The 27,022-nt window shown below is 50.9% G+C and overlaps 2 protein-coding genes across 5 annotated transcripts; one reads left to right on the top strand and one right to left on the bottom strand.

The window, feature by feature from the left end:
* Positions 1 to 1,789: 1,789 nt before the first annotated feature.
* POMGNT1 (protein O-linked mannose N-acetylglucosaminyltransferase 1 (beta 1,2-)) lies at positions 1,790 to 26,137 on the bottom strand. Of its 4 annotated transcripts, XM_007463951.1 has the most exons (23): positions 26,030 to 26,137; positions 25,179 to 25,250; positions 10,509 to 10,679; positions 9,787 to 9,901; positions 9,533 to 9,651; positions 8,782 to 8,847; positions 8,578 to 8,691; positions 7,680 to 7,797; positions 7,397 to 7,495; positions 7,113 to 7,240; positions 6,391 to 6,461; positions 6,088 to 6,163; positions 5,809 to 5,892; positions 5,678 to 5,719; positions 5,407 to 5,465; positions 5,018 to 5,090; positions 4,807 to 4,935; positions 4,597 to 4,722; positions 3,642 to 3,706; positions 3,422 to 3,466; positions 2,928 to 3,063; positions 2,571 to 2,680; positions 1,792 to 2,471 (listed from the first exon to the last, which is right to left on the bottom strand). In XM_007463951.1, exons 3-23 carry the CDS (start codon positions 10,626 to 10,628, stop codon positions 2,384 to 2,386), a joined length of 1,983 nt encoding a protein of 660 aa, XP_007464013.1. In that variant the 5' UTR covers positions 10,629 to 10,679; positions 25,179 to 25,250; positions 26,030 to 26,137; the 3' UTR covers positions 1,792 to 2,383. The 4 variants fall into 4 exon arrangements, with proteins under 4 accessions (XP_007464012.1, XP_007464014.1, XP_007464015.1 ...); XM_007463950.1 differs by lacking the exons at positions 25,179 to 25,250; positions 26,030 to 26,137 and adding an exon at positions 11,146 to 11,256 and having other exon boundaries at positions 1,790 to 2,471; XM_007463952.1 differs by lacking the exons at positions 10,509 to 10,679; positions 25,179 to 25,250; positions 26,030 to 26,137 and adding an exon at positions 10,131 to 10,318 and having other exon boundaries at positions 1,790 to 2,092; positions 2,356 to 2,471.
* LURAP1 (leucine rich adaptor protein 1) lies at positions 14,458 to 25,804 on the top strand. Its single transcript, XM_007463954.1, has 2 exons — positions 14,458 to 14,741; positions 25,173 to 25,804. The coding sequence occupies exons 1-2, from the start codon at positions 14,544 to 14,546 to the stop codon at positions 25,692 to 25,694; spliced, it is 720 nt and encodes a 239-aa protein (XP_007464016.1). The 5' UTR covers positions 14,458 to 14,543; the 3' UTR covers positions 25,695 to 25,804.
* Positions 26,138 to 27,022: the final 885 nt, after the last annotated feature.

Below are 27,022 nucleotides of genomic sequence, written 5' to 3'. Positions count from 1 at the left end.
CCCAAGCTGCCTACCCTTCTCATGCAGGCACAGCCCCCACCTGTCACTGCTTTGGGGATTTCATAAAGAATTTCATTTACTCTCCATCTTGGTTGCCCAGGGGTCTATAGATTTGATCTCTTATCGAGTCTTAACCACCCCCATGTTCCAGAAACTGGGCCTAGAAAGGCCAAGTGACTTGTTCCAGGCCCACAACCTCCCATGAAGAGCTGAGCCTGGATGTGGGTCCAGGACATCTGACTCCAGAGCCGGGTGGGATCCTGGCTGACACGGGAACATGATTTACTTTTAGGCCAGAATGTCCCAGACATAGATCTGACTGCTGCTGCAGGAGACATAGCACTAGGGTGGGAGGCTGTGGCCAGAGGATATGGTGTCTACTACCAAGCAAAGCCCAGCCTGGCAAACCAGTCCTCCTTGCTTGCCTCTGAGCCCTGGATTCCTCTTCCCAGGTTTTACTAGGGCAACCCAGATCCATCACCCCTCGTGAATCCAAAAAGGAACTGCGACCTAGCCAGTGCAATGCAGTGCCTGAGAGTTGGTCTGTGAGGCCCAGATCAGCAGCCTGCTGGGAGGATGGGCAGGTAGAGCACTTAGCCCCCTCCCACCTTTCCACCTTTCTATGCCTCTCACACTACCCCACCCCCAGGCACCTATATAGAGGCTGCAAGGGATTTGTCTGCCCTGGGTGGGCCTCCTCCACCTCATTATGAGCTAATTGTTCCTCCACCTGGCTGCTGTGGCACCTCAAGCGCTATCTCTACCGCCAGCAAACACTGAATCAAGCGCTATCTCTACCTCCAGCAAACACTGAAGCCACATACCACCTGTGCCATCGCCGAGGGGGGCTCCAGGCACCGCTTGGAGAGGCAAGGGCAGAGAGCTGGTGACAGGGCAGAGTTCCAGCCAGCTCCTGCCTCCCTGGCCAAGGTTCTATATAAGGAGCTCATGAGGCTCACTTTGCAAGGGCTCTGCATGCAGGCCCCTTCTCCAAGTGTCCTACACTTACTCTATTGAACCTAAGTCCTTCACAGATTCCTTAAATGTCATGCCCTCTGCCTTGGGCTATCTCAACCACTTCCTCTGGACAATCTCATCCATCTTCTCGTGCTAGCGTGGCTAACTTAGATCTTCCTGACTTCTTTGGATCACTGGTTGGGTGATCTGATGAAAATGATGGCTTTTCTCCAGAAAAATGCCCAGATATGAAGTCTACATACAAAGTACCCTAAGGACCACAGACATCCTTGTTCCTGTGTCTCCACCTGCAGCCCAGTCCTCACTTCCTGAATGATGCCCATTCAGCTCTGTCTCATCCACTTCCTTCCCACCTCCACTATACTCACCTGCTCTCTGTCATCCCCCCATCCCCAGGTATCCCTTTTTGCTCTCTCTTGCTCCATTTTTTGGGACAGGTGCCCTGGCCCAGACATGAGCTAGGCAGAAAACAGCCTGATGGTTAATTAAGCAGTGGGAATGGGGTATAGAGTGGCCGCTCTGAGCTCAGCCCCAAGTAGGGTGGGGCAAAGGTCAGGCTCTGTTGTTCTAGGGTAAAAATATTGGAGTTTGAGACTTGGGCATCCCCTGCTGGCCAAATGGCCCCAAATGGAAGATAAACCTGTGGAGGACAGTAAAGAAAACTCATCATCCATCATGACCATCCTCTCTCCCACCCATCTCTCTCTCTTTCTCTGTCTCTGTCTCTGTCTCTGTCTCTCTCACTCTCTCTCTCTCTCACACACACACACACACACACACACACACACACACACACAGAGTCAGAAGACAATCCCCAGAGCTTTTCTCCTTTTTTAATCAATGACCACCTCATCCAGCTTTGGAAATCTGGACAAAGAGGAGGCTGAGAAGAGGCCTGGTTCAGTGTCTGAGGGTCTCTGAGTGAGTCTGCATCAGCAGGTGGGCCCCTGCTGGGCCTGTCCATGGGTTGGGCACAGCAGTTTCCTGAGTAAGAGCCTGCCCCACCCTCAGGGCAGCACCCCAGTCCAAAAAAAAAAATCAAGGCCCTACAGGCTTCTGCCGGTTTCCAAGGCCCTCAGGACAGTCAATAAATAGGTTAGATTCTAAGCCAGGCCTGGGAGGAGGGAGTATACAAAGGGTAGGATCAGCTGCCCAGGGATCCCAAAGATTCCCAGGTACCATCCTGCCCTTTCCCGACAAGGAAGTAAATAAATAGACCTCCAACTCAGGAACAGGGATGTTGGAGCAGGGGAACCCTCCCCTGGGAGTTAGTAATTAAGTCTCATGTTAAAAACAAACCAGCCCCAGCCCCTGAGAGTGTCTACAAAATCCTACAGGATTGGGTGAAGGGCTAGCCTGCCTGGGGGTACACAGTACCCAGCCCTACAGGGTCCTGGAGGAGGTCTCATGTCTGTTCTGCAGCTCCTGGGGCTCCCTCCTCCTTTGGGGGTGGCTCCAAGAAAATTGGGGTGATTGATGGCGGCTTCTTCATTCTGGGAAGATAACAGGAAAACGAATAGGGAGGAGGTCGTTAGCTACGTCCCCTAACCCCACTAGTCTTCCATTTCCAAGGACAGAATAGAGTCACTCACGAGTAGGGGGAGGCTGGGACCCCCACCACCAGAAAGTGGTTCCTCTTCCGAAACAATCTCCACAGGCCCCGGTGGTTGCCACGCACATCCAGGTCCCAGATATGGAGGCACTGGTGGGGGTGGGGTGGGGCAAAGGCAAGAGTCGGAGAGCTGTGGGGAGGGCCCTTGGCCACCCCCCTCTCCTCAGAAGCCTCCTCAGTTTGCAGGAGGCAGCATCTTCAAGAATATGGATTTGTAAAGGGGCTTAGAAGAGAGGCTCTGAGAGTATGAAGAGAAGGCTCTGAGGTGGACGATTCCAGAAAGGCTCCTTGTATCTCGGGGAGGGGTATTCCTGGGGTAGGTGTGGTGTTGAGGCACCTTGGCAAGCCGGGTCCAGGTGGTGAAGTCATCATCCTTCTCCATTCGGATAAAGGCCACATAGGTGTGGCCCTCTGTGTCTGGCAGGAAAGAGTCTTCACAAGGGTTCTTGCTGTGGTCCAGAACCTCAGCTTCACTGCAGCAGGGAGTGGGGGAGAAAGGCCAAGAAGGGGCCCACCTCATGAGTGTGTCACACAGGCCCTGTGCTTTTAATGCTCTACTACGGCCATCTTGGAATTCTTAACATTTGTTTTTTGGCGTTTTTTGGCCGCGGCACATGAGATCTTAGTTCCCCAACCAGGGATCAAACCCGTGCCCCCTGCATTGGGAGTGTGGAGTCTTAACCACCGGACTGCCAGGGAAGTCCCACTTAATAATGTTTGAACAAAGGACCCTGGTTTTCATTTTGCAGTGGGCCCCACAAATTATGGGGCCAAGACTCCCAGTATTGACTTCTTACCCCCTGCCTCATACCCCACTGCCCTAGGCCATACCTGAGCAGCCTGTGAACTTCCACTTCATACGCTTCTTTCTTCAGACTAAAGGAGAGGGAGAAATGGGTCAGGGGAGGGAGTAGCCCCTCAAGGGATGACATGGAGATTGGGGGGCAGCAGGACTGGGGTAAACACACAGACCGCAGGGCTAGTAGGGCCTGTCAGGCACTGGTTATCAAGGCACCTAAATATCCTCCCCTTGGCCGTCCCCAGCCCCCACCTGTCCACGTTCCTCAGCTGGACACCTGGAACCGTGTTGAACTTGTGCTTCTTGAAGTAGGCCTCCTGGAATGGATGTGAAGGTGAAAATCAGGGCATTACGCTGTCTGGCCCACACCTGCCCGCTGACCCACCACATATCCACGAGACCCACAAATGAAGTCCTAGATCTATAAAGGTCCCTCTGGCTCCACCATTGCCAGAGAGCTCATGCTCATACTGGCATCTCAAGCTACTGACCCCTAAGCGAGTCCTTGTCCCCAGTGGCTTTCCCTGGGCCTGCTGTTCTAGGGCCACAGAAGCCAGAAACGGCCCCTGCAAAGGGACAGGCTGGACTGGGAGGGAGAAAACTGCTATGACTAAGGTACTAAGCGTGAGGGGCATGAGGTCACTCCCTGTCCCTCTCGGAGATGAGTGGGGGTCTTGTAGTAATCAGCCTCTGAAGGCCCTCCTGGCTTCTAGGAGGTTCCAAGCTGGAAACTCTCCATTCTTTACACTGGGTTGTCTCAAGGGCTCCCTGGCTATAACTGGGGAGTGGCCCTTTGGACACAGCAATGAAGGGGTGGGGACCTGGGGCCCTCTCTGTTCACTTGCAAGAACAGGAGAGGGCAGAGTTTCCTGGGCTGGAAGAGTGCATGGCAGCCGAAATATCCTCCCCACACCCACAGTTTAGTGCTAAGAATAGTAATGATAAAAATAATACCAACTAATCCTTATATAATGTTTACAGTCCAAAGCATATTATACATATTAACTCATTTAAACTTCATAATCTCACAACCCTATGAGGTAGGAGTATTTTTATCCTCATTTTACAAATAAAGAAACTGAGGCAAAAGAAGGTAAGTAATTTCCCTAAGGCTACATGGCTAGTGAGTGGCAGAGCTGGGGTCCATGTTCTTGCCCCCTTTTACCACACTGTGCCCTATGCCCCAACACCCCTGCCTCCCACTCACATGGAAGTAGCCATTCATGTTGAGGCCAACGATGCCAAAGTGGTAGGATCGGGAAATGTCAGGGATGATGCACTCTCGGCCTCGGCGTTGTTCCGGCATCCGCATCCACATATCCCAGTCCCAGAGCTGGGGGTGTGGAAGACTCTGAGAGTTACGAGGTTCCGAGCTGGTAGGGGACTTCAGCCCACTCACCCTACCCTGCCAGGGTACCTTTTCCGGTGTGGGCCACTTGGGCTCAAGCTCCTCCTTGTACAAGGACTTCCTGAGCACCCATCCCAGCCCAGGCATGGTCTCCACGCGGTACAGCAGTGCTGGGTCCTCAGCCGTGTGTTCATACCCCTGGGGACAGGGGGCCGTGATGGGAGGTATTAGCTCGGGGCCTCTACCAACTCTGCAGCTGACCCCTGGCCACTCAGCCTACCTGGTCATTCCAGGCAGAGATACAGTACAGGCTGTCGTCCTCCTCCAGCAGATGGATGGATTGGCTCAGGAAACTGAGAGGCAGGGTCCAGGGGTTCAGGGAGGGGCAAGGACAAACCCAGTCACACAGTGATGCTGGAAGAACTGGAGATGGGACTCAGGAGTCATGCCTCCTTCCCCCAAAGCCCCACTGTCTCCATTCATCCTTTCTACTCTCTACTCCAGCCCCAACCCCCACCAGCCTACCTTTGCTCAGGCTTTTTCCCCACTTTGGAGCTTGCTTCCTCTGGAAAGCTTTCCAAGACCCCTCACTGCCTTCCTCCCTGGAGACCCAGTCAAGCACAGAGGCCCTACACAGCTTGGGGCTGCATGGAGGGACAGTTCCCTCACCTGAAAAAATCCACAGCGATGTCCAGGTCCTCCTCCAGAACCACAGCAAACCTGGCTTCCTGTAGGGGGTGGGGGACAACATGATCCCAAGGGGGACTTTCTCATCCCCTGTCTCTTCCACCTCCATCCCACTTCTCAGGCAGCACTACCCCCATTTTCCACATCAGGAGGATGAGACCCAGAGAGAGGAAGAGCTTGCTATATAATAAGACCAGACTTATGCCCATGTTTCCCCTCTCTAGGTCCAAGAGTGTTGTCTTTAACTACTCACCGGAAACAGGTTGAAAGTGGCAGTGAGGCTGGCCTTGTAGTGCTGGGTGGGGAGTAGGAATAGGGCACATGAGCTTTGGGGTGGACAGTGGGGCCAGGTGTCCACCCCTTCCATCCTTGCCTAGGTGGTACCTGAGACACACGGGCGTTCTTGATGCTGATGGGAGTGTGCTGGATGCCTCTCAGACCAAACAGCGCCACCACATCCATCGGCTCCTAAGGGGCATGGCCGCTGGTCATCATGTGAGCCGCCCGCCCCCTGCCCACCTCTGCAGGCTCTGACACGCCAAGCCCTGCACATTTCACGGCCCTTGCCCGGGCTGTCTCCCTTGCCAGTCCTCTGTGATCATTGCTACTCAGCACCAGCAACCCTGCGCTCTGCTCCACCCAAAGCCCCCAAGCCCCACTCACCTCATAGTAGCCGTCGATGAAAACTGTTATCATCTGGGGAGACACCCCCTGGGCTGAGAGTAGAGAGCGCAGCATCCTGGGGAGCCCAGGGCTGGATTAGGCCTCTTTGTCCCCCCAAATCAGGACTCCCCTGTGCTTACAGGGGGGCCCAGATTCTCCACGTTCACCCCCAAAGGTGAATGCACCTAGAACGTTTCCGTTCCGCCCACCTCAAGAGTTCCCCCTGCAGGTACATGAGCCTTGGGTTCCCACCACTGAGCACCCTCCTGTTCAGTGCTGGATACAGCCCCCTCCCAGGCTTACCGGTACAGGTAATTGGGCCGGTTCCCCGCAATGACAGCCACAGGCACATTGAAGACCTTGTTGTCTGGGAGCTGAGGGAGAAATAGTGTTCAGCTCTTGCCTCACTCTCTCTTCAAACTGGGATCCCCACCTGGGGAAGAGTCTTGAGGGAGAGGGAGACTCAAGGGAAAAGGCAGAGGGTCTTCCCTGTCCTGGCCCCTCCACACACTCAGCCCAACTCCAACTCTAGGCCTTTGCTCACATGGCCTGCTCCTTCCCTGCAACCAAGACGCCCCATCTTTCAGAGCTCAGTATAAATCCTCAGCTCCTGGTTCCCTCCCAGGTTGGGGTAGGGAAAGCCCAACCTGGACCTCTCCTGGGGCCCCTTGCCAAGCTGGTAAGGAGTCCGGGCCTCACTGCCCAAGGCCCCACTCACTGGGTCAGGGCTGAACTCGATGGGTGTGGGGTCCTTGCAGCTGCACACACTCCCATAGCCCTCGACTTTGCTGCAGAAGCGGTGGCGGCGACGGTTCAGCTCTGTGTCTGCCCAGTGGCACTCCGCTTCTGAGGGAGGGATGAGGTCAACAGGATGAGGGCATGAGGCCAGTGTGGTTTGGAGTATAAATCCTCGGCTCCTGGTTCCCTCCCAGGTTGGGTTAGGGAAAGCCCAACCTGGACCTCTCCGGGGGCCCCTTGCCAAGCTGGTAAGGAGTCCGGGCCTCACTGCCCAAGGCCCCACTCACTGGGTCAGGGCTGAACTCGATGGGTGTGGGGTCCTTGCAGCTGCACACACTCCCATAGCCCTCGACTTTGCTGCAGAAGCGGTGGCGGCGACGGTTCAGCTCTGTGTCTGCCCAGTGGCACTCCGCTTCTGAGGGAGGGATGAGGTCAACAGGATGAGGGCATGAGGCCAGTGTGGTTTGGAGAACACCAGGCGCCCAGTCAAGAACAGAGCCCCATAAAGAGAACCCAAATGCCTATCCCCAGCCCAGGCACTGCCCTGGAGCCCAGCGCCCGCTAACCGCACCTTCAGCTGAGCTCAGCGGCACATCTGTCTTCAGTAGGACTGGATCCCCCCAGGAGGAGAGGGCAGGTGACTTAGAATGTTTCTCCCCGAGGACAGGACCTGGCAGGGGGCAGAAATGAGGGGCGATGGGGGCCCAGGCTGCAGTTCTGGAGCTTCTTCCCATCTCCCTGCCCACTTTCATCCAGCCTCTACCACCACCAACCCCCAGCCCACCCCATCTCCTGGAGTTCTGCTCCTCTTAGCCCCTTAATACTACAGGGTGGATGGCCTACGGTGCTGGCACCTCCTTTTCGTCCCACGAAGGCCCAGGTGTCCCTCCAGCCCAGGGCAGGGCCGGCCTGGCTGCCTAGGCTCCTCAGCAGAGCCTTGGCTGTGTCCTTGAGGTGGAAGGAGCCCTCATCCTGGGAGACCAGAAAAGGTGGTCAGCCTGACTGGCACAGCTCCAGCAGACCTAGCCTCAGGGAACACTAACTACATGTCAAGCACCATGTAAAACCTTTTACTTAAATTAGCTCATTAAACTATCACGACAACCCTTTGTGGTTACTATCATTTCACAGATAATTAAAGGCTTAGACAGATTCTGAGAATCACCCAAGGTCACTAGGCTAATTAGTCCTTAACATGATCCCACACAGTCTGCACCTCTGTCCCCTGCTACCTCCCTGCCCTCTTCTCACCATCCTTCCCCTCCCCTCCCTTATTCTGCTCCAGCTCCACTGGCAGCCTGGCTGTTCCACACCAAGCACCTTACCAATTCAGGGCCTTTGCACTTGCCATTCTTTCTATCTAGAATGCTCTTCCTCCAGATACTCACATGGCTCACTCCTCACTTCCTCCAGCTTTCTGTGCACAGGTCATGTCCTTACAGAGGCCTCCCCTTTCTAAAATGCACCCCCATCACCCTGTCTCCCTTACTTAATTTTCTTCTTCATACAAGTTATCTTTTCCTGACATGGTAGATTTATTTGGCTGCTTTTTGTTGCTCTTGCCCTATTGGTGTAAACTCCACAAGGGTAGGGACTCTGTCTTGCTCTCCATTGATAAGGATAGGATTGGAACCTGGTCACCTTCCTCCAGAGGCTCTTGCCACTATGCCATATTAGGGGCACAGAACCCAGGGCCATGAGCAGGGCTGGAGCTAGGGGTGCTGGGAATGGGGCCAAGGCAGAGTCACTGACCTTGACGGTGCAGATGAGCACTCGGCCAGGTGCCACCATGTTGAGGAACAGCACCATGGCCTCATCCTCATGAGGCGAGTACGTGTCAAACACCCGCTTTGCCATCACATGGCCCTGGCAGGAGACACACCTCTCATGAGTTAGTGTCACCAGCAAGGAGGGCTCAGCTTTGGCCCTCTAGGTCCCCTACCCCTAGAACCTCACCGTGGCCTGGTTGAGGACGATGACATGGATGCCCCGGCCCTGCTCCCGGGCCTCATCCTCCAGTACCTACAGGGTAGCAGAGACAAGGTCAAACTCTTCACTCTGGCATTTGAGGTCTCTCTGTCTTATGGGCACTTAAAAAAAAAACAGCTGCATGAAACAAAACCTCCCCTCCTTCCTCTGCTTCTGTTCACACAGTTCTCTTCCAACCCAGCCTGAAGGCCATCTCTTCCAGGAAGCCTCCACAGCACCCCCATCAAAAGAGATCCCATCTTTCTACAACACCTCCCGACCCCCCGCCAGCTTTCACGACTCTTAGAGCCCTTGACTATCTCTGCCTCATGCTGGAGGTATCACCGTCTAACAGACGGAGCCCCTCAAAGTAGGGCCAGGGCTGACTACCTCTAGGTTCCCAGTGTCCAGGACAAGGCCGAGGCCAAAGAAGGGACCAGGAAATAAATAAATAAGTGGGACCACGAAATAAATAAATCACTGAATTAACTGCCTACTAATACTAATGATCACTTTTGATAATATCCCACTACATATAATACATTTCACATACCTTACATTTAATCCTGACAAGCAGAAATCATTAGTCCCAGTCTACAGATGAGGAACTGAGGCCTCCGAAGTCACACAGCTAGAAACTGGCAGAGCTGCAGTTCCCACTCAGGCAGTGGACCCAGAGCCAGCGGACCACAGCGTAAGTAGAATGGAGTGACCGTACACTAGACACCAGTCCACTCACCGTAGTGCCGTCCACTGCCACGTACACTTTGCTGCGGCTTGAGTATACCTCCACATCCAGGACCCGTCGGGGACCACTGCCTCTGTGCCGTGGGGACTCCAGTCGGCCCAGGGCCTCATCTGTGGGTGTGTGACAGGTCATGGAGATAGTCCCTCCAGCAGCGTCTCACCCCTTGGGATCTGCCCACCATTTCAGCCACAGGATCCCAGGGGACGCCCCCTCCACCACCAATCCCATCCTCAGTCTGGTCCTACCATAGTCTTTTTCTGGCTCCGGGTCTTCACTGGCCTCGCTGATTGCTCTCCGCGTGTCCAGGATCAACTTGATGTTGACAATGACGGTCACCAGTAGGAAAAGCACAGCTCCTGTCTGAGGGGAGGGGTGGGGACAACTAAAGAGGGGCACCCCCCTAAAGATCACCGCGGGTCTTCCTGAAAGGAGGGCTCTGTCTGAAGTGATGACACAGGGAGAACCTGGGTTTTGCCTCTCTTCCCTCTGTCTGACCAGCTCTACTCCCCAAGACCTGGGTTCGGTTTCACGACCATCTCCTTCAAGGACCCTCCCCTGACCCTTCCCCCTTCATCAGGGCGCTCCCTACACAGAACTCCTGTATTCTTCCATTTGAGCCTTGATTCCCTTGGTTCCTCCACAATTAGTTCCTAGAGATGGAGCCAGTCCCAGAGAACCACGCTGGGGATCAGAAGACCTGGGTCCTAGCCCTGACTGCCTGACAGGTGCGGGTCCTGGGCAAAGCCTTCCTGATCCAACTTCAGGCTTGTCAGAAGCCTAAGAGGTTGTACTTGGGTTCTGATTCCAGAACTCAGGACCCAACCCACTACCTGGTAGGGACATGAGACAAAGAGGATTCCCACCCTCTTTCCAGGGTGGGGGCAGCCAAGGTAGGTCCCAGTACCCATAGTCTAGGCTGGGGTAAAGCTGGGAGGGAGCCCCTGGGAGGTATGGGACACCTCTATACCTGACAGAATCTCCGCAGGGCCCGCTGGTTGGTCAGTTTATACTTCCAGGTAAGATACCAGCTCCGCTTTTTCCGAGCCCCAAAGGGCTTGATGAGGGGGCTTGGCTTCCAATCGTCCATGACGGATTGGGGGGGTCACCACTGTCCTGGCCAACCCATGCCTTCAGGAATCTGAGGAGACCAGAGGGTCACGTGGGGTAAAGTTTTCCTCCCAAAGTCTGATGCTTTCTTGGGGAGATGAAGCAGGACCCCCCAGTAACTCTTCCTTGCAGCATCCATGCTGTGTGACCTGGGAAAAGTGGCTCAACTTCTCTGGAAAGGAAACCTTCAGAGGGGTCAGAGCACCTGGAAACTCCCCTGGGGCTGGGAAAACTGACAGGACTGCCCATTGTCCCAAGGCTGGAGGCCAAATAATCGGCTCTCAAGGCTCATCAGTCCCTAAAAGAACCAAGCCCCAGGCCTTCCTAGTCCTAGGGTGAGCGAAGGGCAGCGACCCCCCCCATTCTCCACCCCCTTCCGCCCTCGCCCCCTCCTATCTGGCCCTGCTTTTCTCCTCCCGCGCCTTGGGCCGCCCCAGCACTCGGGGACCCGCCCCGGCCATGCCACCCCTCCCGGACCCCCGCCCAGAGACACTCACGGCTCAGGGGGCCCGGGCCCCGCTCGGGCCCCGCTCGGGCCCGCACTGCTCGGCCCGGCGCGCCGCGGCCTCCGCCTCCTCCATGCCGCTCGCGGCCCCGCCCCGGCCTGGGCGGCCCGCCTCCCCGCTTCCGCCGCCGCCGCCGCCGCCGCCGCCGCGGGGTGAGAGGGCGGCGGGAGGTGCTTAGGGCGGCGGCTGGTGTCTTCCCCCAGCGAGTACCGGTAGTGCTCGGTGCCTCGGGTGCCTTGCACCTGGCTGGCCGGGTGGGCGGCTGGGGGAGAGCAGCTTCCCCGCTCCCAACACTGCGTGGTGGCAAACCCGATTGGGGTCGGAGTCCTAGAACCTTGGAGTAGACCGCAGGGCACGCCAGGGTCAGAGGGGCTACAGGCCTGGGACCCAGATACCCCTCCCTTTGCTTGGGAAAGGCTGTACCTAGGTCTAGAGCATGCGAGGCCACTGAAGACTACGGGGGAATTAAAAACCTGGTTCTACCACCCACCTAGACCTTGGGCAAGTCACTTCACGTCTCAGCCTAGGTTCCCTTCTCTGTGAAATGAGTATGACCTCATGTGACACTCCATGGCAGTCACTGTTCTAAGTAAGCATCTTACTATATTAACTAATTTAATTCCACAACAACTCCATGAGGTAGATACTGTTACTATCCCAATCTTTTAAGACAAAGAAAATGAGGCCCAATATCACGAAGTTGGTAAAGCTAGAATTCAAACCCAGACAGCCTGGCTCCAGATTCCACTCTTAACCCCTCACTATACTGACAATAATAACACTTATAGAGTTTAACACATGCGAAGCACTTAGCTTAACACAGTGGTTCTCAAACTTTAGCTTGCATCAGAATCACTTGGAGGGCTTGTTAAAACAGATTTCTGGGCCCCATTCTTAGAGTTTTTTATTCAGGAGTCTGGGGCAGAGCAGAATACTGCATTTCGAAAAAGTTTCTAGGTGATGGTGATGCTTATTTGAAGTGAGTGGGTAGCCATGGCACAGTTTTAGGCAGGGAAGCAACATAATCCAATTTAAGAGAACATTTACTGTTCTGTGGATAACAGATGAAAGGGAGACAGAAGAAGCCAGAAGATAGGTTATATTTTTTTTGAGCTCTCATATTCCATCTGCTTCCTGAAATGGTGGGATGGTATCCCCAAAATGTTAACAGTGCTTGTCTCAGTAGTTGAGGCAATCAGTGATTTCTCCTAATAAGTATGTGTTAGAATAGAAAAAATCCCAACACATTTTTAAAAGGCATTTTAGAAAGGTGTCCCGCAGGGTTCCTCCCTGACCCTCTTCTCTCCTCAAGCTCACTCTCCACAGAAGATCTCATCCACTCTCATGAGCTCTCTGACCATCTAGATTCCTAAACTCATATCTGCAGACTTAGCCTTTCTCCTGAGCTCCATGCGGACCTGTGTTCATCTACCGGCTGGACATTCTCATAGGTCCCTCCAATTCAACATAACTCCTGCTAGAATCAACTCTTCTCACTCCCAGTCCTCTTCTTGTGTTCCCTTCCTTCATGAATGGCATCAGATCAAACAGCTGGGAGTCACCCTCGATTCCTTGTCTCTCTCCAGCAACCAGTCCAGGTCTGTTTGCTCACCATTGTATTCTTTGTACCACATACAACAGCTAGAATATAGGAGATTCTCTAAAATATTTATTGAAATCATTCGTTTTCTGGACAAATATTTATCAAATGCCAGTATAAACAAATGAATGTTACTGGTCACCAAGTCTTGTCAATCTTACCTCCTAAAGGGTCCTCCTCCATTCAGGTCTAATTCTTTTCCAACCTTACCACCAGCCACTGTCCAGGCCATTTTAGTTTCTTGTCTTCTAGCTGGTCTCCATGACTCCAGATTTTTACCCCTTTAATTCTTTCTCCTTGCAAAATCCAGAGTATTTTTTCAAAAAGGCAAATCTGTTTTGTAAATCTCTGATTTAAAACCCTTCCATGGTTCAAGGCATACTAAGGAAAAGTATGTTACTTAAAATTACAAAGGTAACAAGCTAAAAAATAATGATAGAAATGTATAGGGCCAATGGAAGAAGGAAGTACAGAGTGTGAGGTAGATCTTATTTATCATAATAGGAAGTCAGTAGACAATGTTTAAAATTAAGACATAGTGGTATAAGTCTATTGTGGAGTTATGAGTATAAACACCAGGAAAAAATAGCTGAAAGTGGTTGTCTCTGGGGAGTGGGACTAGAGGTGGGAAAGAATAGGTTGCGGTAACTATCTTTTCATTATAAATCCTTCTGTAAACATGGGTTGGAATTACTTGGATTAAAAACCAAAATCAAGGGGCTTCCCTGGTGGCGCAGTGGTTGGGAGTCTGCCTGCCGATACAGGGTACACGGGTTTGTGCCCCGGTCCGGGAAGATCCCACATGCCGCGGAGCGGCTAGGCCCGTGAGCCATGGCCGCTGAGCCTGTGCGTCCGGAGCCTGTGCTCCGCAACGGGAGAGGCCACAACAGTGAGAGGCCCGCGTACCGCAAAAAAAAAGAAAAAAAAAACCAAAATCAAGCCAAAGCATAAAATGTTTTTTAGGGATCATCACTGCCCATAGAATAAAATCCCAGCACCTTAGAACCATCTTTTATAACCTTGTTACTCAAAGTGTGGTCCCTGGACCAGCAGCATGGCCATCAGCAGGGAGCTTGTTAGAAATGCAGAATCTCAGGCCCCACCCCAGAGTTACAGAATTGTAATCTGCATTTTAACGATTCGCAGATAATTCAGGTATGCGCAGTCAAGTTTAAGAAGCATCAGTTTACAAGATCAAGCATGATGTAGCCCTCTTCAGCTTCAATACTGGTTGCTCCTTTAGTCTAAAGTTAGTGGCTACACTGGATGTGTGTGTGTATCAGTGGCTAGCTAAATTCAAGCACTGTTTTAGATCCAGCTCCTCTACTCCTGGAAGCCTTCCAAAACCCTCTGTAGTTCTGTTACCAATGTTCCTTAAAATCCCACATCCCTAACTGAGGATGCTTAACGTCATTCAGCAAACATTCATTGGGCGCCTGCTGAGTGCCTGGCTGGACTAAGTGCCAGAGTCAGGAGCAGGCGCCGAGCTCTTTCAGTTGCATATCTAGCATCGCCCAGCCTCACCCATTCCGGAGCTAGAGATGTGTGCGCAGCACTCTAATGTACACACACACACACACACACACACACACACACACACACACACACACACACACACACACACCCCTCTGCGCGGCTTTTCTGAGTGTTACGGCGCCCTCCTCCCGCCCCCACACAGCGCGGGCGGGGACCCACCGGTTCCGCTCTGCACTAGCTGCTGTGAAAGGAGGACCCCTGGGAGCGGGATCCCGGCGTCCGGTCGCCCAACCTTGTTCAGGCTTAGGCCCGCATGGAGGGGACTGCGGAGTCCCAGACGCCTGACCTGCGAGACGTGGAGGGCAAGGTGGGCAGGAAGACCCCTGAAGGGCTGCTCCGCGGGCTGCGAGGCGAGTGGGAGCCGGGAACCTCTGGCGCCCTGCTGCTCCCGGGGGCGCCTAGCACGGGCCACAGCCTGGGGGACAAGATCATGGCGCTGAGGATGGAGCTGGTGAGTGTGGGCTACACGGGCCAGGGGCACGGAGTCTCCAGCATGGGGCCGGAAGGGATGGACTCGCGTCCCCAGAGTTGGGCTGGAGAGGAGGGAGTTAAAATTCCCTGCCTAAGTCCTCAGGATTCCTATCAGATCAATCTTTAAGCCCTGGGGTCCATTAATTGCATTCCCCACGAAGGGTGAGTGGAGTATTGATGGGCCCCGAGCACTCAGGGTGGGAGGCTCAGGGTTTTTTCAGTTGTTTTTTTTTTTTTGCCAAATAATTGGGAGGGGAGAGGTGAGGATTGGGAAGCACTGAGAACCTAGCACAGCACAAATCTTCCCCCTGTCCCCTCACTTTGGGGCCACCTCTGCCCCCAGCCACCATTATAGGGCAACCAGTTTTTTCTCCTCTTGCAAACTGGGCCCAGGGTTTGTTCCTCAGGGGCTCCAGTATCCACCACAACACTCAGCACAGAAGAGATTTGGGTGAAAACTGCCTGGGCTAGGGCCACTAAAAACATCCTCTTTCCCCAACGTTCCCCCACACCCACTTAAAATATTTGAAAGTTCCTAGAACCTTAGCAGACACAGAGTAGCAGCACCTGCAGTGTTGGTCCCATCACTGCAGACTCAGTCTCCTTCCTACCAACCCCCAAGTACACTGGATATTTGCATCTCATCTGCACTTCCTTGGGGAGAAGAGGAGAAAACAGGCACCCAACCCCTTCCCTGTTGCTGCTGGTCTAGATTCAGAGCCAAAAGGGCAGTTGGGGCCTCCCAGGCTCCCTAGGGCCCTGGTTCTGTTGAAGGGGGTGATTTACACCTGCCACCACTTTGTGGCCAATTCTAGGGAACTGAGGAATTGCCAGCCACTTTCTGGCACAGAACCAGGAGCCCACAGTGAGTGTGCCAGCTAACAGGTCTTCCTGGAGCCCCACTGTGCCCAGCTCTGTGCCAGGCTGAGGTGTGTGTGTGTGTGTGTGTGTGTGTGTGTGTGTGTGTATGGAGGGGGTGCCTTTGGGAGGGAGGTCATGGGCGCTACCTGACAGCCTGAGAGGCTGGGAGGAGAGATTTGTGGGCAAAGCAATCAGGAAAGGCTCCCTGGGGGAAGGATTTGAATGCCATATGTGCACTTGGCCTTGAAGATTGGAAGCTATTGCCAAATTCTCCAGAGTAGGGCTGTAACTGTGCCCACCTAAGGGAGGGGTCTGGCTTTGCCTCACTGTACAAACTTTAGCTCAGGGCCCAGAAAGAGCTAACTTAGAATGTCTTGCTTTGGAAACTAACTTTCACCAAGTGCATGTGCCAGGTATCATGATGAACATTTTACAAGATATTCTCTTAGTCCTCACAGAGATTTATTAGGTACGTGATATTTTATAGATGAAGAAACTGAGGCACAGAGAGTTTAAGTAACTGCCCAAGTCATACAGAAAGTACAAAGCAGAGCCAGGCTTTGAACCCAGGTGATTTGCCTACACTTTACATCTTCACCGTTGAGAGCTGCTTTGTGCCAGATGCATTAAATGCCTTTCCTGTCACTGGAGTGAGAAAAGCAGTCATTATTTTCCCATTTCACAGAGCAAACATGCTTGCAGGTGTTAAGGGGCTTGCCTGAGCTCATACTGGGAGGAGCCGTGCCTAGTCTCTCTGGCTCTAACTCTTTTCTCTCTTTGGTGCAGATTACCTGTTTGTAAACTTGAAGGGGTACATTTTAATTTTGATTGGGTCTCTCTGCATTCCTGACCTAGCCTGGCTTGGGACCCAAGGCTGCCCACGAAGAACTCAAGGGAGGGAGCCTTCTGGGGTCCAGCATAGGGAGAGGCTCCCTATGTGCCCCACGGATTCCTACTCCATTCCTTTCTCCCTCCTCAGCAGAGGTACTCTGCCCTACACACTGGGTGGCACCCAGGGGGACAAGGGTGGGGCAGGGGGGTCCCCCTGGAGCCGCTTGTGGCAGAACTAGTCCAAGCCCTCTAAGTGCTGTCCAACTGTCCCTCACTCAGCTTTCCTGAAGGGAGGGGGCAGGCCTGCCCTTGAGGCCAAGGTCATCACTGCCTCTAGGCCTCTCCCTCCCCTACTACTCCCTCCCCAAAAGTTGACTGAACCAGATAGACTCCAGGATTTGTGGGAAGGGGAAACAATGGCAACTTCCCCTACTTAATCCTCCCACCCAGAGAACTGTTGCTATGACAACCCACCCCCACAGAGCAGTTTGAGAAAAAGCTTTAGGCAAGGAGAGAGAAGGCATGGGTTCAAGTCCTGGCCCTGCTCCTGAATAATTTTGTGATCTTGAGCAGAGCCCTGACTCTCATGGCCTCAGTTTTTCTACCTCCTGGGGCAGGGGGCGAGGGGAGAGAGGGGTAACAATAGTCTGGGAATCTCATTCTAAAACCAGGGAGCTAGGACTGAGATCTGTAGGCTTTTATCCCAGGGCTTGATTTAGATTGAGCCATGAGTGAGCCATACTTGTGATCTTAGGGCTGGTCAGAGGGTTTGATGTGTACATGTTAAGGGGAAGAATGGGGAATCTGAATCCCCCTGGGAAGAGAACTGGGTTGGAGTGGCCTCTGAGGCTGCATCTCTCCTGAGCTGTTTATCCCCTTTCTGTTTCCAAAGAGATGGTGTGAAATGACTGTTTCTTTTTCTGGCAAAAAAGCCTTGCTTTCTTCTATTCTGGGCAGTGATGCTGTCACAGTCAGGGAATCCCACTGTCACAGGACTATAGAATCTGGTCCTCAGACTCATTTGCCACCAACATGATAAAACCCAGCCCCCTGAACCCTGGGACCAGCAGAGGGACCAAGGATAGTAAAGGCAAGAGAATCATAGAACTGAATCTGACCTACCCAATCCTAGGCTAAGCACCATAAACGAACTGGGCAGGACCTGCTGCTCTCAGGGAGCTCATAGTCTGGGTTAGGGAAGAGAGAGACAGACTAGCCACTCTGGCACAGGTGCTGTTGGAACTCAGGGAGGACTTCCTGGAAGAGTCTTCATTATAGAGTGACATGGTCAGATTTGTGCTCTGGAAAGGCACAACTGAACTGGAGAAGACAAGCTGTTTCTTCTGGTTGGAATGACTCTCCATGGCTTTGTCTGGCTAAGTCCCACTTGATCTTCAAGTCTCAGCTCATGTCCTTTATTCTAGGAAGCATTTCCTTACTCCTCTGGTTATGGTCCTCTAGGTACCCACAGCTCTCTGTGCAGCATTTGCATCCCCTGGCATTTTCTGCACTGAATTTTAAGTGCTTGTGTCATTGTCTTATCTTAACCTACTAGACTGTGAACTCTCTGAGGGCAAGAAGTGGTGTCTTTTCTTGCTTTATCTACACAATGCCATGCCTAAAGGAAACACTCAATAAATATTGTTCCATGACTGAATGGCTTAATTCCACCTTAAGGAAGTGTAGAGAAGACTTCCTAGAGGAGGTGGCATTTGAGTTGTGCCTTGAATAAAGTCAGTGGGAATTCCAGTTCAAGATGGCACATTAAACACATGCATTTACCTCCATTCCCCCCTGAAACTCCACTAAAAGCCAATAGAAAGATTATTTTTAAAGCTGTGAAGCCATTATGACAAGAACAGGAGAGAATATGATAGGAACAAAATTTTGGAAGCTGAAAGCAGAAGGAAGAGTAGTAACTAACTTAGTAGACTTGAAAAAAGCTGAATTCCAAGCCAGCAATGAGGAAAGTTGAAAAGCAACCCATTTTGCACCTCAAAGGTCTCAGGAGTTGGTCTCAGATATTTCTAGATCTGAGGGTGCAAATAGAGCTGAACACAAAAGGGTTGATGAATGTCTGTTTACGAATCATACTTGGGGGCTTCCCTGGTGGTGCAGTGGTTGGGAATCCGCCTGCCAATGCAGGGGACAAGGGTTTGAGCCCTGGTCCAGGAAGGTCCCACGTGCTGCACCTACTGAGCCTGTGCTCTAGGGCCCATGAGCCACAGCTACTGAGCCCGTGTGCCTAGAACCTGTGCTCCACAACAAGAGAAGCCACCGCAATGAGAAGCCCACACACCACAACTAAGAGTAGCCCCCACTCACCGCAACCCGAGAAAGCCCACGTGCAGCAACGAAGCCCTAACACAGCCAAAAATAAATAAATTTAAAAAAAAATACTGGTTTTCATTTATATTAGTGATATAAAATTGGGAAAAAAAAAAAAAGAATCATACTCAGGGGACTTCCCTGGTGGTCCAGTGGTAAAGAATCCGCCTTACAATGCAGGGGATGTAGGTTCAATCCCTGCTCAGGGAACTAAGATCCCACATGCCGCGGGGCAACTAAGCCCGTGCACCACGACTACTGAGCTCGCGCACCTCAACGAGAGAGCCCACATGCTGCAAACTACAGAGCCCACGCACTCTGGAGCCCACACACCACAACTAGAGAGAGAAAACCCACGTGCCACAACTAGAGAGAACCTTGCACGCCGCAACAAAGAGCCTGCATGCTGCAACTGAAGACCCGATGCAGCCAAAAATAAATTAAATAAACAATAAAAAATCTTAAAAAAAAAAGGGACTTCCCTGGTGGCAGAGTGGTTAAGAATCCACCTGCCAGTGCAGGGGACATGGGTTTGATCTCTGATCTGGGAAGATCCGACATGCCGCAGAGCAGCTAAGGCTGTGCGCCACAGCTACAGAACCTGCACTCTAGAGCCCATGAGCCACAGCTGCTGAAGCCTACATGCCTAGAGACCATGCTCTGCAACAAGAGGAGCCACCACAATGAGAAGCCTGCACACTGCAACGAAGAGTAGCCCCGACTAGCCGCAACTAGAGAAAGCCTGCATGCAGCAACGAAGACCCAATGCAGCCAAAAATAAATAAATAAAATTTATTTTTTTAAAAAAAGCATCATTCTTAGGACTTCCCTGGTGTTCCAGTGGTTAAGAATCCATCTTGGGGCTTCCCTGGTGGTGCAGTGGTTGAGAATCTGCCTGCTAATGCAGGGGACACGGGTTCAAGCCCTGGTCTGGGAGGATCCCACATGCCGCGGAGCAACTAGGCCTGTGAGCCACAACTACTGAGCCTGCGCGTCTGGAGCCTGTGCTCTGCAACAAGAGAGGCTGCGATAGTGAGAGGCCTGCGCCCCACGAAGAGTGGCCCCCGCTTGCCACAACTAGAGAAAGCCCTTGCACAGAAACGAAGACCCAACACAGCAAAAATTAATTAATTAATTAATAAACTCCTACCCCCAACATCTTAAAAAAAAAAAAAGAATCCATCTTGCAATGCAGAGGATGCCGGTTCAATCCCTGATCGGGGAACTAAGATCCCACATGCCGCGGGGCAACTAAGCCCGTGCACCACAACTAGAGAGCCTATGTGCTATGGAGCCTGCGTGCCACAGCTAGAGAGAAACCCACACACAGCAATGAAGAGCCTGCGCCGCAATCAAAGATCCTGGTGTGCCACATCTAACACCTGACGCAGCCAAAAACTAAATAAATAAAATACTAAAAAAAAAAAAGAATCATACTCTAAGAATCCCTCCCCAACTGGGCAACCAAGTGCCCACAACTCCTTTATCATCACAGAAAACTGGAAATGTAAGTTTTGGAAAGAATAGAACAGAAGGAAGGGAGGAAGGGGAAGGGAAGAAGACTGGAAGGCAGGAAGGAAGAGAGGGAGGGAGGGAAGGAGGGAAGGAAGGAGGAAAGTGGAAAGGAAGGGGGGAGAAAATAAAGCAGGAGAAGCATTTTTAGTATGAAAATTTTTGTTTAATACATTTAGTTTGGTCAGGGACTACATGGTTTCACTGTTAATAAATTTGTCCCCAGCATGAAATAATTGAAGATGATCTCTTTTATCCTGTGTCATTAGTAGTCTGTGCAGTCTGTGGTACTTCAGTTATTTATGTCCACATCTCCTTACTGAAACTGTAAGCTTCTGTTAAGCAGGGAGAGTTTCTCCATTATCTTTGTAATTATTAGAAAATCCAGGTACCCAATAATCATTTGTTTAATTGAAGTCAACAAATATTCTTCCAAATGTTGTGATGTTCTTCCAGAAACACAAATAATTTCAGGTACAAAATTTTCTGTGCTTATGCCATAGTAGATAAGTTAACCATAGTAATATGTAAAGCCAAATAGCTACCATTTATTGATTAGTGAATACTTGTCAGGCAGTACGCTATGCCTGTTAATGCTCCTTCTATTTCTGAAAATAAACCTTTAAATTAGATAGTATCCTCTTTTTACATTGAAGAAATGATGGTTTAAAGGGAAAAAAATATTCCAATTTCATATGACTCATTAATGGCAAAACTGGAACTTGAATCCAGGTCTGTTTAATTCCAGTGCCTATATTTTTCTCAGTGTACAAAGTTGGTCTGATTTCTGGCTTATCATTGTAGGTGTGACTAAAGCAGTTATTTCCTGAATAATTCAATAAACATTTATCAAGTAATATATATTTAAAAAATAATAGAACCAAAGGTCTCCAGGTTGGGAGACACCAAGCAAAGTTTGAGAGCAAGAGGGATTAAATTAAAATATACTAAATGCTATGTAATACCCCTCCCAGCCTTTCCCTTACTTGGCTCCCAGAACATTGGCAGCTCTGCTTACATTATACTCTCTGGATGGGTATAATATAGTGAATGTGATGAACCCAAGGAAAAAAAACACACACACACACGCAAGGTACTACCTACAGGCCTTACCCAATCAAACATCCTAGCAAAATAACCCTTAGTGAGGTTCAGAGCTGGCAAGCCTCAGGCACAGAGAGTTTCCAATCAGCTTTTCAGAGACCACTCTGAAGTATAAGCAGCAGCTAAAGATTGTAAGACATCTGATGAAGCCCTTTAACTATATAGACCTATACAAATAGAAAAAAGCGACTTGAATAAAATGGAGATAATTCAGGGAGATAAGAACTTAAACAATCATTAATTATATCCTTAAAGAGATGAGATAATATTGCAGCCATGAACAAAACCAGGAAGTTATTTAAAAAACATTCAGAGATGGCTTCCCTGGTGGCGCAGTGGTTGGGAGTCTGCCTGCTGATGCAGGGGACACGGGTTCGTGCCTTGGCCCGGGGGGATCCCACATGCCACGGAGCGGCTGGGCCCGTGAGCCATGGCCGCTGAGCCTGTGCGTCTGGAGCCTGTTGCTCCGCAACAGGAGAGGCCACAACAGTGAGAGGCCTGCGTACCGCAAAAAAAAAAAACATTCAGAGAACTAGAAGCAACTCTTGGAAATAAAAACATGTTAGGAAAAAAATGAAAAACTCAATAGAAGGGTTGATAATGTTGAAATATTTCACAAACTAGAGTACATATAGGGAGAGATGGAAGAGAAAAAAAATAGAGGATCCTTTCAGGGTGCCCTCTATCCAAATAATGGTATTTCCAGAAAGAACAAAAAAACATATATTGGAGGAGAAATAATCAATGAAATAATTAAAGAAAATCTCCAGAACTGAAGTTCTGAGTTTACAGATTAAAAGAGCCCAACAAGTGATGAATTCAGTGGATGAAAACAGAATCACACCATGGCAAATTACTGTGATAATTTAGAAAACTGGGCACCAAGAGAAGATCCTAAGAACTTCTAGAAAGAGTGGGAAGGTGGTCACATACAAAGAATCAGAAATCAGAATGGCATCAGACTTTTTAAGTGTAATACTGAAAATTAGAAGACAATGGAACAATGATCTAAATTCTGAAGAAAAATTATTTTCAACATAGATTTCTATACTCAGCTAAACAGTCAACAGTGTGAGGAGCAAATAACATTTTAAAGCATGTGAAGCTTCAACAAATATACCTCCTATGCAGGTATAATCTATGCAGACTTTATCAGGAAGTTACTGGAGGAAAAGCACCACACACATGAAGGAGTAATCAATAAAGAAGATCTGGGATCCAGGAAACAGGGATCCAACTCAGGAGAGAGGCAAAGTTGAATCCCCAAGGTGATAGTGAAGGGAGATATCTGGAGGACAGTTGTGCAGCAGGGACAGATTGGAGCAGATCAGAAGGCTCCTAAAGAGCTGCCTCTAAGAAGATGGAATAGATAGAACATATGTTGTGTTTAAAAGCCTTGAGAGGGAAATTCAGACAACTGGGAGAGAGTTTAGGGATGACTTACTGATAATGATATACCAAACTAAGCAAAATAGTAGCAGTAGTAATAATAATAATTATTATTATCTTAAAAGGAAAACTTAAAGTTGTAAGAAAGGAAAAGTAACCATAGTAAACCACATGGCTTAGCTGTGAATAGCATTTCCAAATCCTAATAAGGTAAATGCTGAATAATTAATTTTATTGCATATATTGGGCATGTGGGGAGATGGGAAGGGTATGAAATGGCAGAGAAGTAGGGAACAGGATGAAAGAGTTAAATCCTTAAACTTCTATTGTGTGTGAAGTCAATAGAAAATACCTAAAACTTAAAAATCAATAAGTAGGGCTTCCCTGGTGGCGCAGTGGTTGAGAGTCCGCCTGCCAATGCAGGGGACACGGGTTTGTGCCCCGGTCCGGGAAGATCCCACATGCCACGGAGCAGCTGGGCCCGTGAGCCATGGCCGCTGAGCCTGCGCGTCCAGAGCCTGTGCTCCGCAATGGGAGAGGCCACAATAGTGAGAGGCCCGCGTACTGCAAAAAAAAAAAAAAAAAAGTAGTTATTGGGAATTAGAAGGTAAGTACCAAAATAAACAGCTAAAAAAGTGATAGTAGCTGTCTTTGGAAAGTGGGATTTAGGACTAGAATGGGGGAACTGTTACTTTTCATAATAAATCTTTGAGAACTGTTTGCTTCTTTAATCTATGTACATCTATAACTTTTATTAAAAGTAAAGGTAGGGAGTTCCCTGGTGGCGCAATGGATAGGACTCCGCACTCCCAATGCAGGGGGCCCAGGTTCGATTCCTGGTCAGGGAGCTAGATCCCACATGCATGGCGCAACTAAGAGTTTGCATGCCACAACTAAGGAGCCTGCATGCTGCAGCTAAGGAGCTGGCAAGCCGCAACTAAGGAGCTAGCGAGCCACAACTAAGGAGCCCATGAGCCACAACTAAGGAGCCTGCCTGCTGCAACTAAGACCTGGTGCAACCAAATAAATAAATAAATATTAAAAAAAAAAAATGTAAACCTAGGACTTCCTTGGCGGTCCAGTGGTTGACACTCTATGCTTCCACTACAGAGGCTGCAGGTTTGGTCTCTGGTCTGGGAGCTGTGATCCCACATGCTGCACAGTGCGGCCAAAAAAAAAAGTAAAGCTAAATAAAATGAAATTTTAAAAGTTGTGTGTGGCAGGACCTGGGGTTCCCACAGAAGTATGCTAGAGGTGAAGTTAGAGGGATGGGCAAGAGCTGTATTATGACAGGCTTTTGAATACCTGCTGCTAAAGTGCTTAGATTTTACTCTCTAAGAGCAGTGCAAAGCCTGAAAAGGGTCTTGAGCAAAGGAGGGACAAGTTCACACTTGTGCTTGGGGAAGATAACTCAGTGCATCTGAGCTAGAAGGGACCCTAGAGATTACCCAGTAAGTCAAATTTACTCCCAGTGCAGACAAGGAGACTGGTGTATAGTAGAGGGAAGCCCCGAATCCCCAGCCAGTGAGATTCTGACCCTTTGAAGCTCTAGCCAACCCTTCCCTTCCACAGCAGCTGCTACCAACATCCTGAAGGAGGACCAGGTTAGTGCCTTCTTTACACCCCCAGCTCCTGCCTCATTTTGGCCCAGTCTACTTCCCAATTAACACTTGGCTGCCTATCAGGCTACTCTTTGAACAGGGGATTTTTTTTTTTTTTTTGCAGTACGCGGGCCTCTCACCATGTGGCCTCTCCTGTTGCAGAGCACAGGCTCCGGACACGCAGGCTCAGCGGCCATGGCTCACGGGCCTAGCCACTCTGCAGCATGTGAGATCTTCCCGGACCGGGGCACAAACCCGTGTACCCTGCATCGGCAGGCGGACTCTCAACCACTGCACCACCAGGAAGGCCCCAGGAGGCTACTCTTTAGATGACTGCTTCTGAGTCTTACTGGTGAATCTGGACTGGTTCAATAGTTAATACCCTATCTGTGAAGTTCAAATCTCAGTAGGATTGGATTTTAATACTTAACACTTACTGAGATTTTACTCTGTACCAGGCACAGTGCTCAGTGCCTATAAAACAACATCACAAAATTCTCCCAGCCACCCTGTGAGGTGAGTGACCTACCCTATTTCACAAACAAGGAAACCCAGGCTCAAAGAAGGTAAGAAAGTTGCCCACAGTCATATAGCTAATCAGTTGTAGAGCTGGGATTTTAAATGGCAGTCTCTCTGCTTCTAAAGCCTACACTCCAAACCATTCTATTTCCATGCTTCTTGAAAGTGAAGCATAGTTGGTTGGATCACAAGGTAGAGGCCTCTAGAAACATTAGGGAAACCCGTGGCCCAGAACCTGGAACTGATTCCTTCTCCCACTCCCCTAGGCTTACCTGCGAGCCATCGATGTGAAGATCCTACAGCAGCTGGTGACCTTGAACGAGGGCATTGAGGCAGTGCGCTGGCTGTTGGAGGAGCGGGGGACGTTGACCAGCCACTGCAGCAGCCTCACCAGCAGCCAATATAGCCTGACAGGCGGGAGCCCAGGCCGTTCAAGGCGAGGCAGCTGGGACAGCCTGCCAGACACCAGCTCCACTGACCGACTGGACAGTGTCTCCATTGGCAGCTTCCTGGACACAGTGGCCCCCAGCGAGCTGGATGAACAGGGCCCCCCCGGGGCTCCCCGTCCCGAGATGGACTGGGCAAAGGCTATACCCAGTGGGGAGAGGGCCAGGACTGAGGTGGACCTGACAGCCACCAGGCTAGGAAGCTTGAGGGCTGTGTGGAAGCCCCCAGGGGAGGGGCTTCAAGGTGGACCTCCTGAGCCACCAGAGGATGAGAGTACCAAGCTGGGCTTTGAGACCCACTGGTACTGGGGCCAGTGCCAGGATGATGTGACCTTCCTGTAACAACTCTTCCACCCTTTTGTACTCCTATGGCTCTTTCATCGCTAGGCCCTGGTCTCCCTCAAATTTATTCTCCCTCAATCTGGGATTAGGAAGAGGCTGCATTGAAATCAGTTACCATGGAAATCTGGCCTCACCATCTCTCTGGTCCCTGGGTAGGCTCTGCCTTTTTCCTTCAATTATTGGGTCCCTAGAGCTATTTTCATGGATACGTTGACTCTAGAGGCTTGACCTGTGGCTCCAGGTGTGATGGTATCTCTTCCCCTTTCCTCCCAACTGGGATTTGATGGTTTAGCATCCCTGTGAGATCACTGATGAAGAGATGGGGGTATAATTGCCTCACCCAACATCTAGGAGCCTTGGCTCCCCTCTTGGCCAAGATGGAGGATTGTGGAGGGACATGGACATTCAAGGCCAACCCTCCATGGATTGGTCCTCCCAGAAGCCTTTGGGGTTGGTAGAGCCACCCCTTCCTGTCTGGTGAGTGGTGTCATTTCCTGCCGGGACGGATTAGCCTTTCTGTACCAGTCTTTTAGTGATGATAGGTCAGTATAGGGGTGTCTGAGCCCCTGCTGCTAAGTGAGACCATATCATTTATTCTCCCTACCATTACTTCTTGTGAATGGGAACATGCCACCCTCCTCGCAGGAAGGTTTCTCAGTCAGATGTTTGTACTTCTTCTCAGAGAGGTTCTTAGTATTTAAACAGGGAGTTCTCATTTTATCCTAGGGATTCTCTCTCCCTCTCTGACCACACACCTGTCTGCTGCCAGCATTCCTATATCTGTGCTTTTAGGGAGGAAACTGGCAGGAGCCTCCACCTACAGCTCTCAAAACTCTGCTTGGCCTGCCCTGCCGCAGTCCCCTGTCTTACTCTGTCCCTGGGTTGCCCCCATTCTTGTATTCTGGCTCCAACTCTGTCGGCCAGGAGGTTCAGCCTTTGTGTCTCCACACCTTCTCGGTTTCCACTTTGGGCCTCAGACCTTTTATATGCAAATGAGTCCCTCAGCTTTCTCTCTCCGACGCTGATGGGAGCCAGAGGGAGGAGAAGCTTGGGGTGCGCCAGGATCTCCAAAAGGGGGAGGTATCTTCCCAGATCTTGTGATTCCCCTGCCCCCATCCTGCCCCAGACCTTCCACCATTTGGTTACTAGGATGCCAGCCTGAGGCCAGGACACAAGGAATCCCCTTGTCTAGGTTACAATGGGGGGTGTGGCAGAGAAAGACAGAGGCTCTTTGGTCCTAGGGCCCACATCCTGGGAGGGGGGAGAGTAGGAGGGAAAAGCTGCTTTCCTTCCTCCGTTAGAGCAAGCTTTAGACTCCCCGGACCTGC

Source organism: Lipotes vexillifer, unplaced genomic scaffold (genome assembly GCF_000442215.2).
Source record: "Lipotes vexillifer unplaced genomic scaffold, Lipotes_vexillifer_v1.1 scaffold13, whole genome shotgun sequence".
Taxonomy (NCBI): Eukaryota; Metazoa; Chordata; class Mammalia; order Artiodactyla; family Lipotidae; genus Lipotes; species Lipotes vexillifer.
The sequence above is the reverse complement of the archived record's forward strand: the minus strand, read 5'-3'. Positions and strand labels throughout refer to the sequence as shown.

Excerpts from the sequence above, each read along its gene's own strand:
- LURAP1 (XM_007463954.1), top strand. The coding sequence starts at position 14,544 with ATGGAGGGGACTGCGGAGTCCCAGACGCCTGACCTGCGAGACGTGGAG. Across the intron at positions 14,742-25,172 it reads TGGCGCTGAGGATGGAGCTG|GCTTACCTGCGAGCCATCGA; the intron begins GTGAGTGTGGGC and ends CCACTCCCCTAG.
- POMGNT1 (XM_007463951.1), bottom strand. The coding sequence starts at position 10,628 with ATGGACGATTGGAAGCCAAGCCCCCTCATCAAGCCCTTTGGGGCTCGG. Across the intron at positions 7,241-7,396 it reads GCCGCTGAGCTCAGCTGAAG|AAGCGGAGTGCCACTGGGCA; the intron begins GTGCGGTTAGCG and ends TCCCTCCCTCAG. Across the intron at positions 3,467-3,641 it reads CAGCTGAGGAACGTGGACAG|TCTGAAGAAAGAAGCGTATG; the intron begins GTGGGGGCTGGG and ends CCTCTCCTTTAG.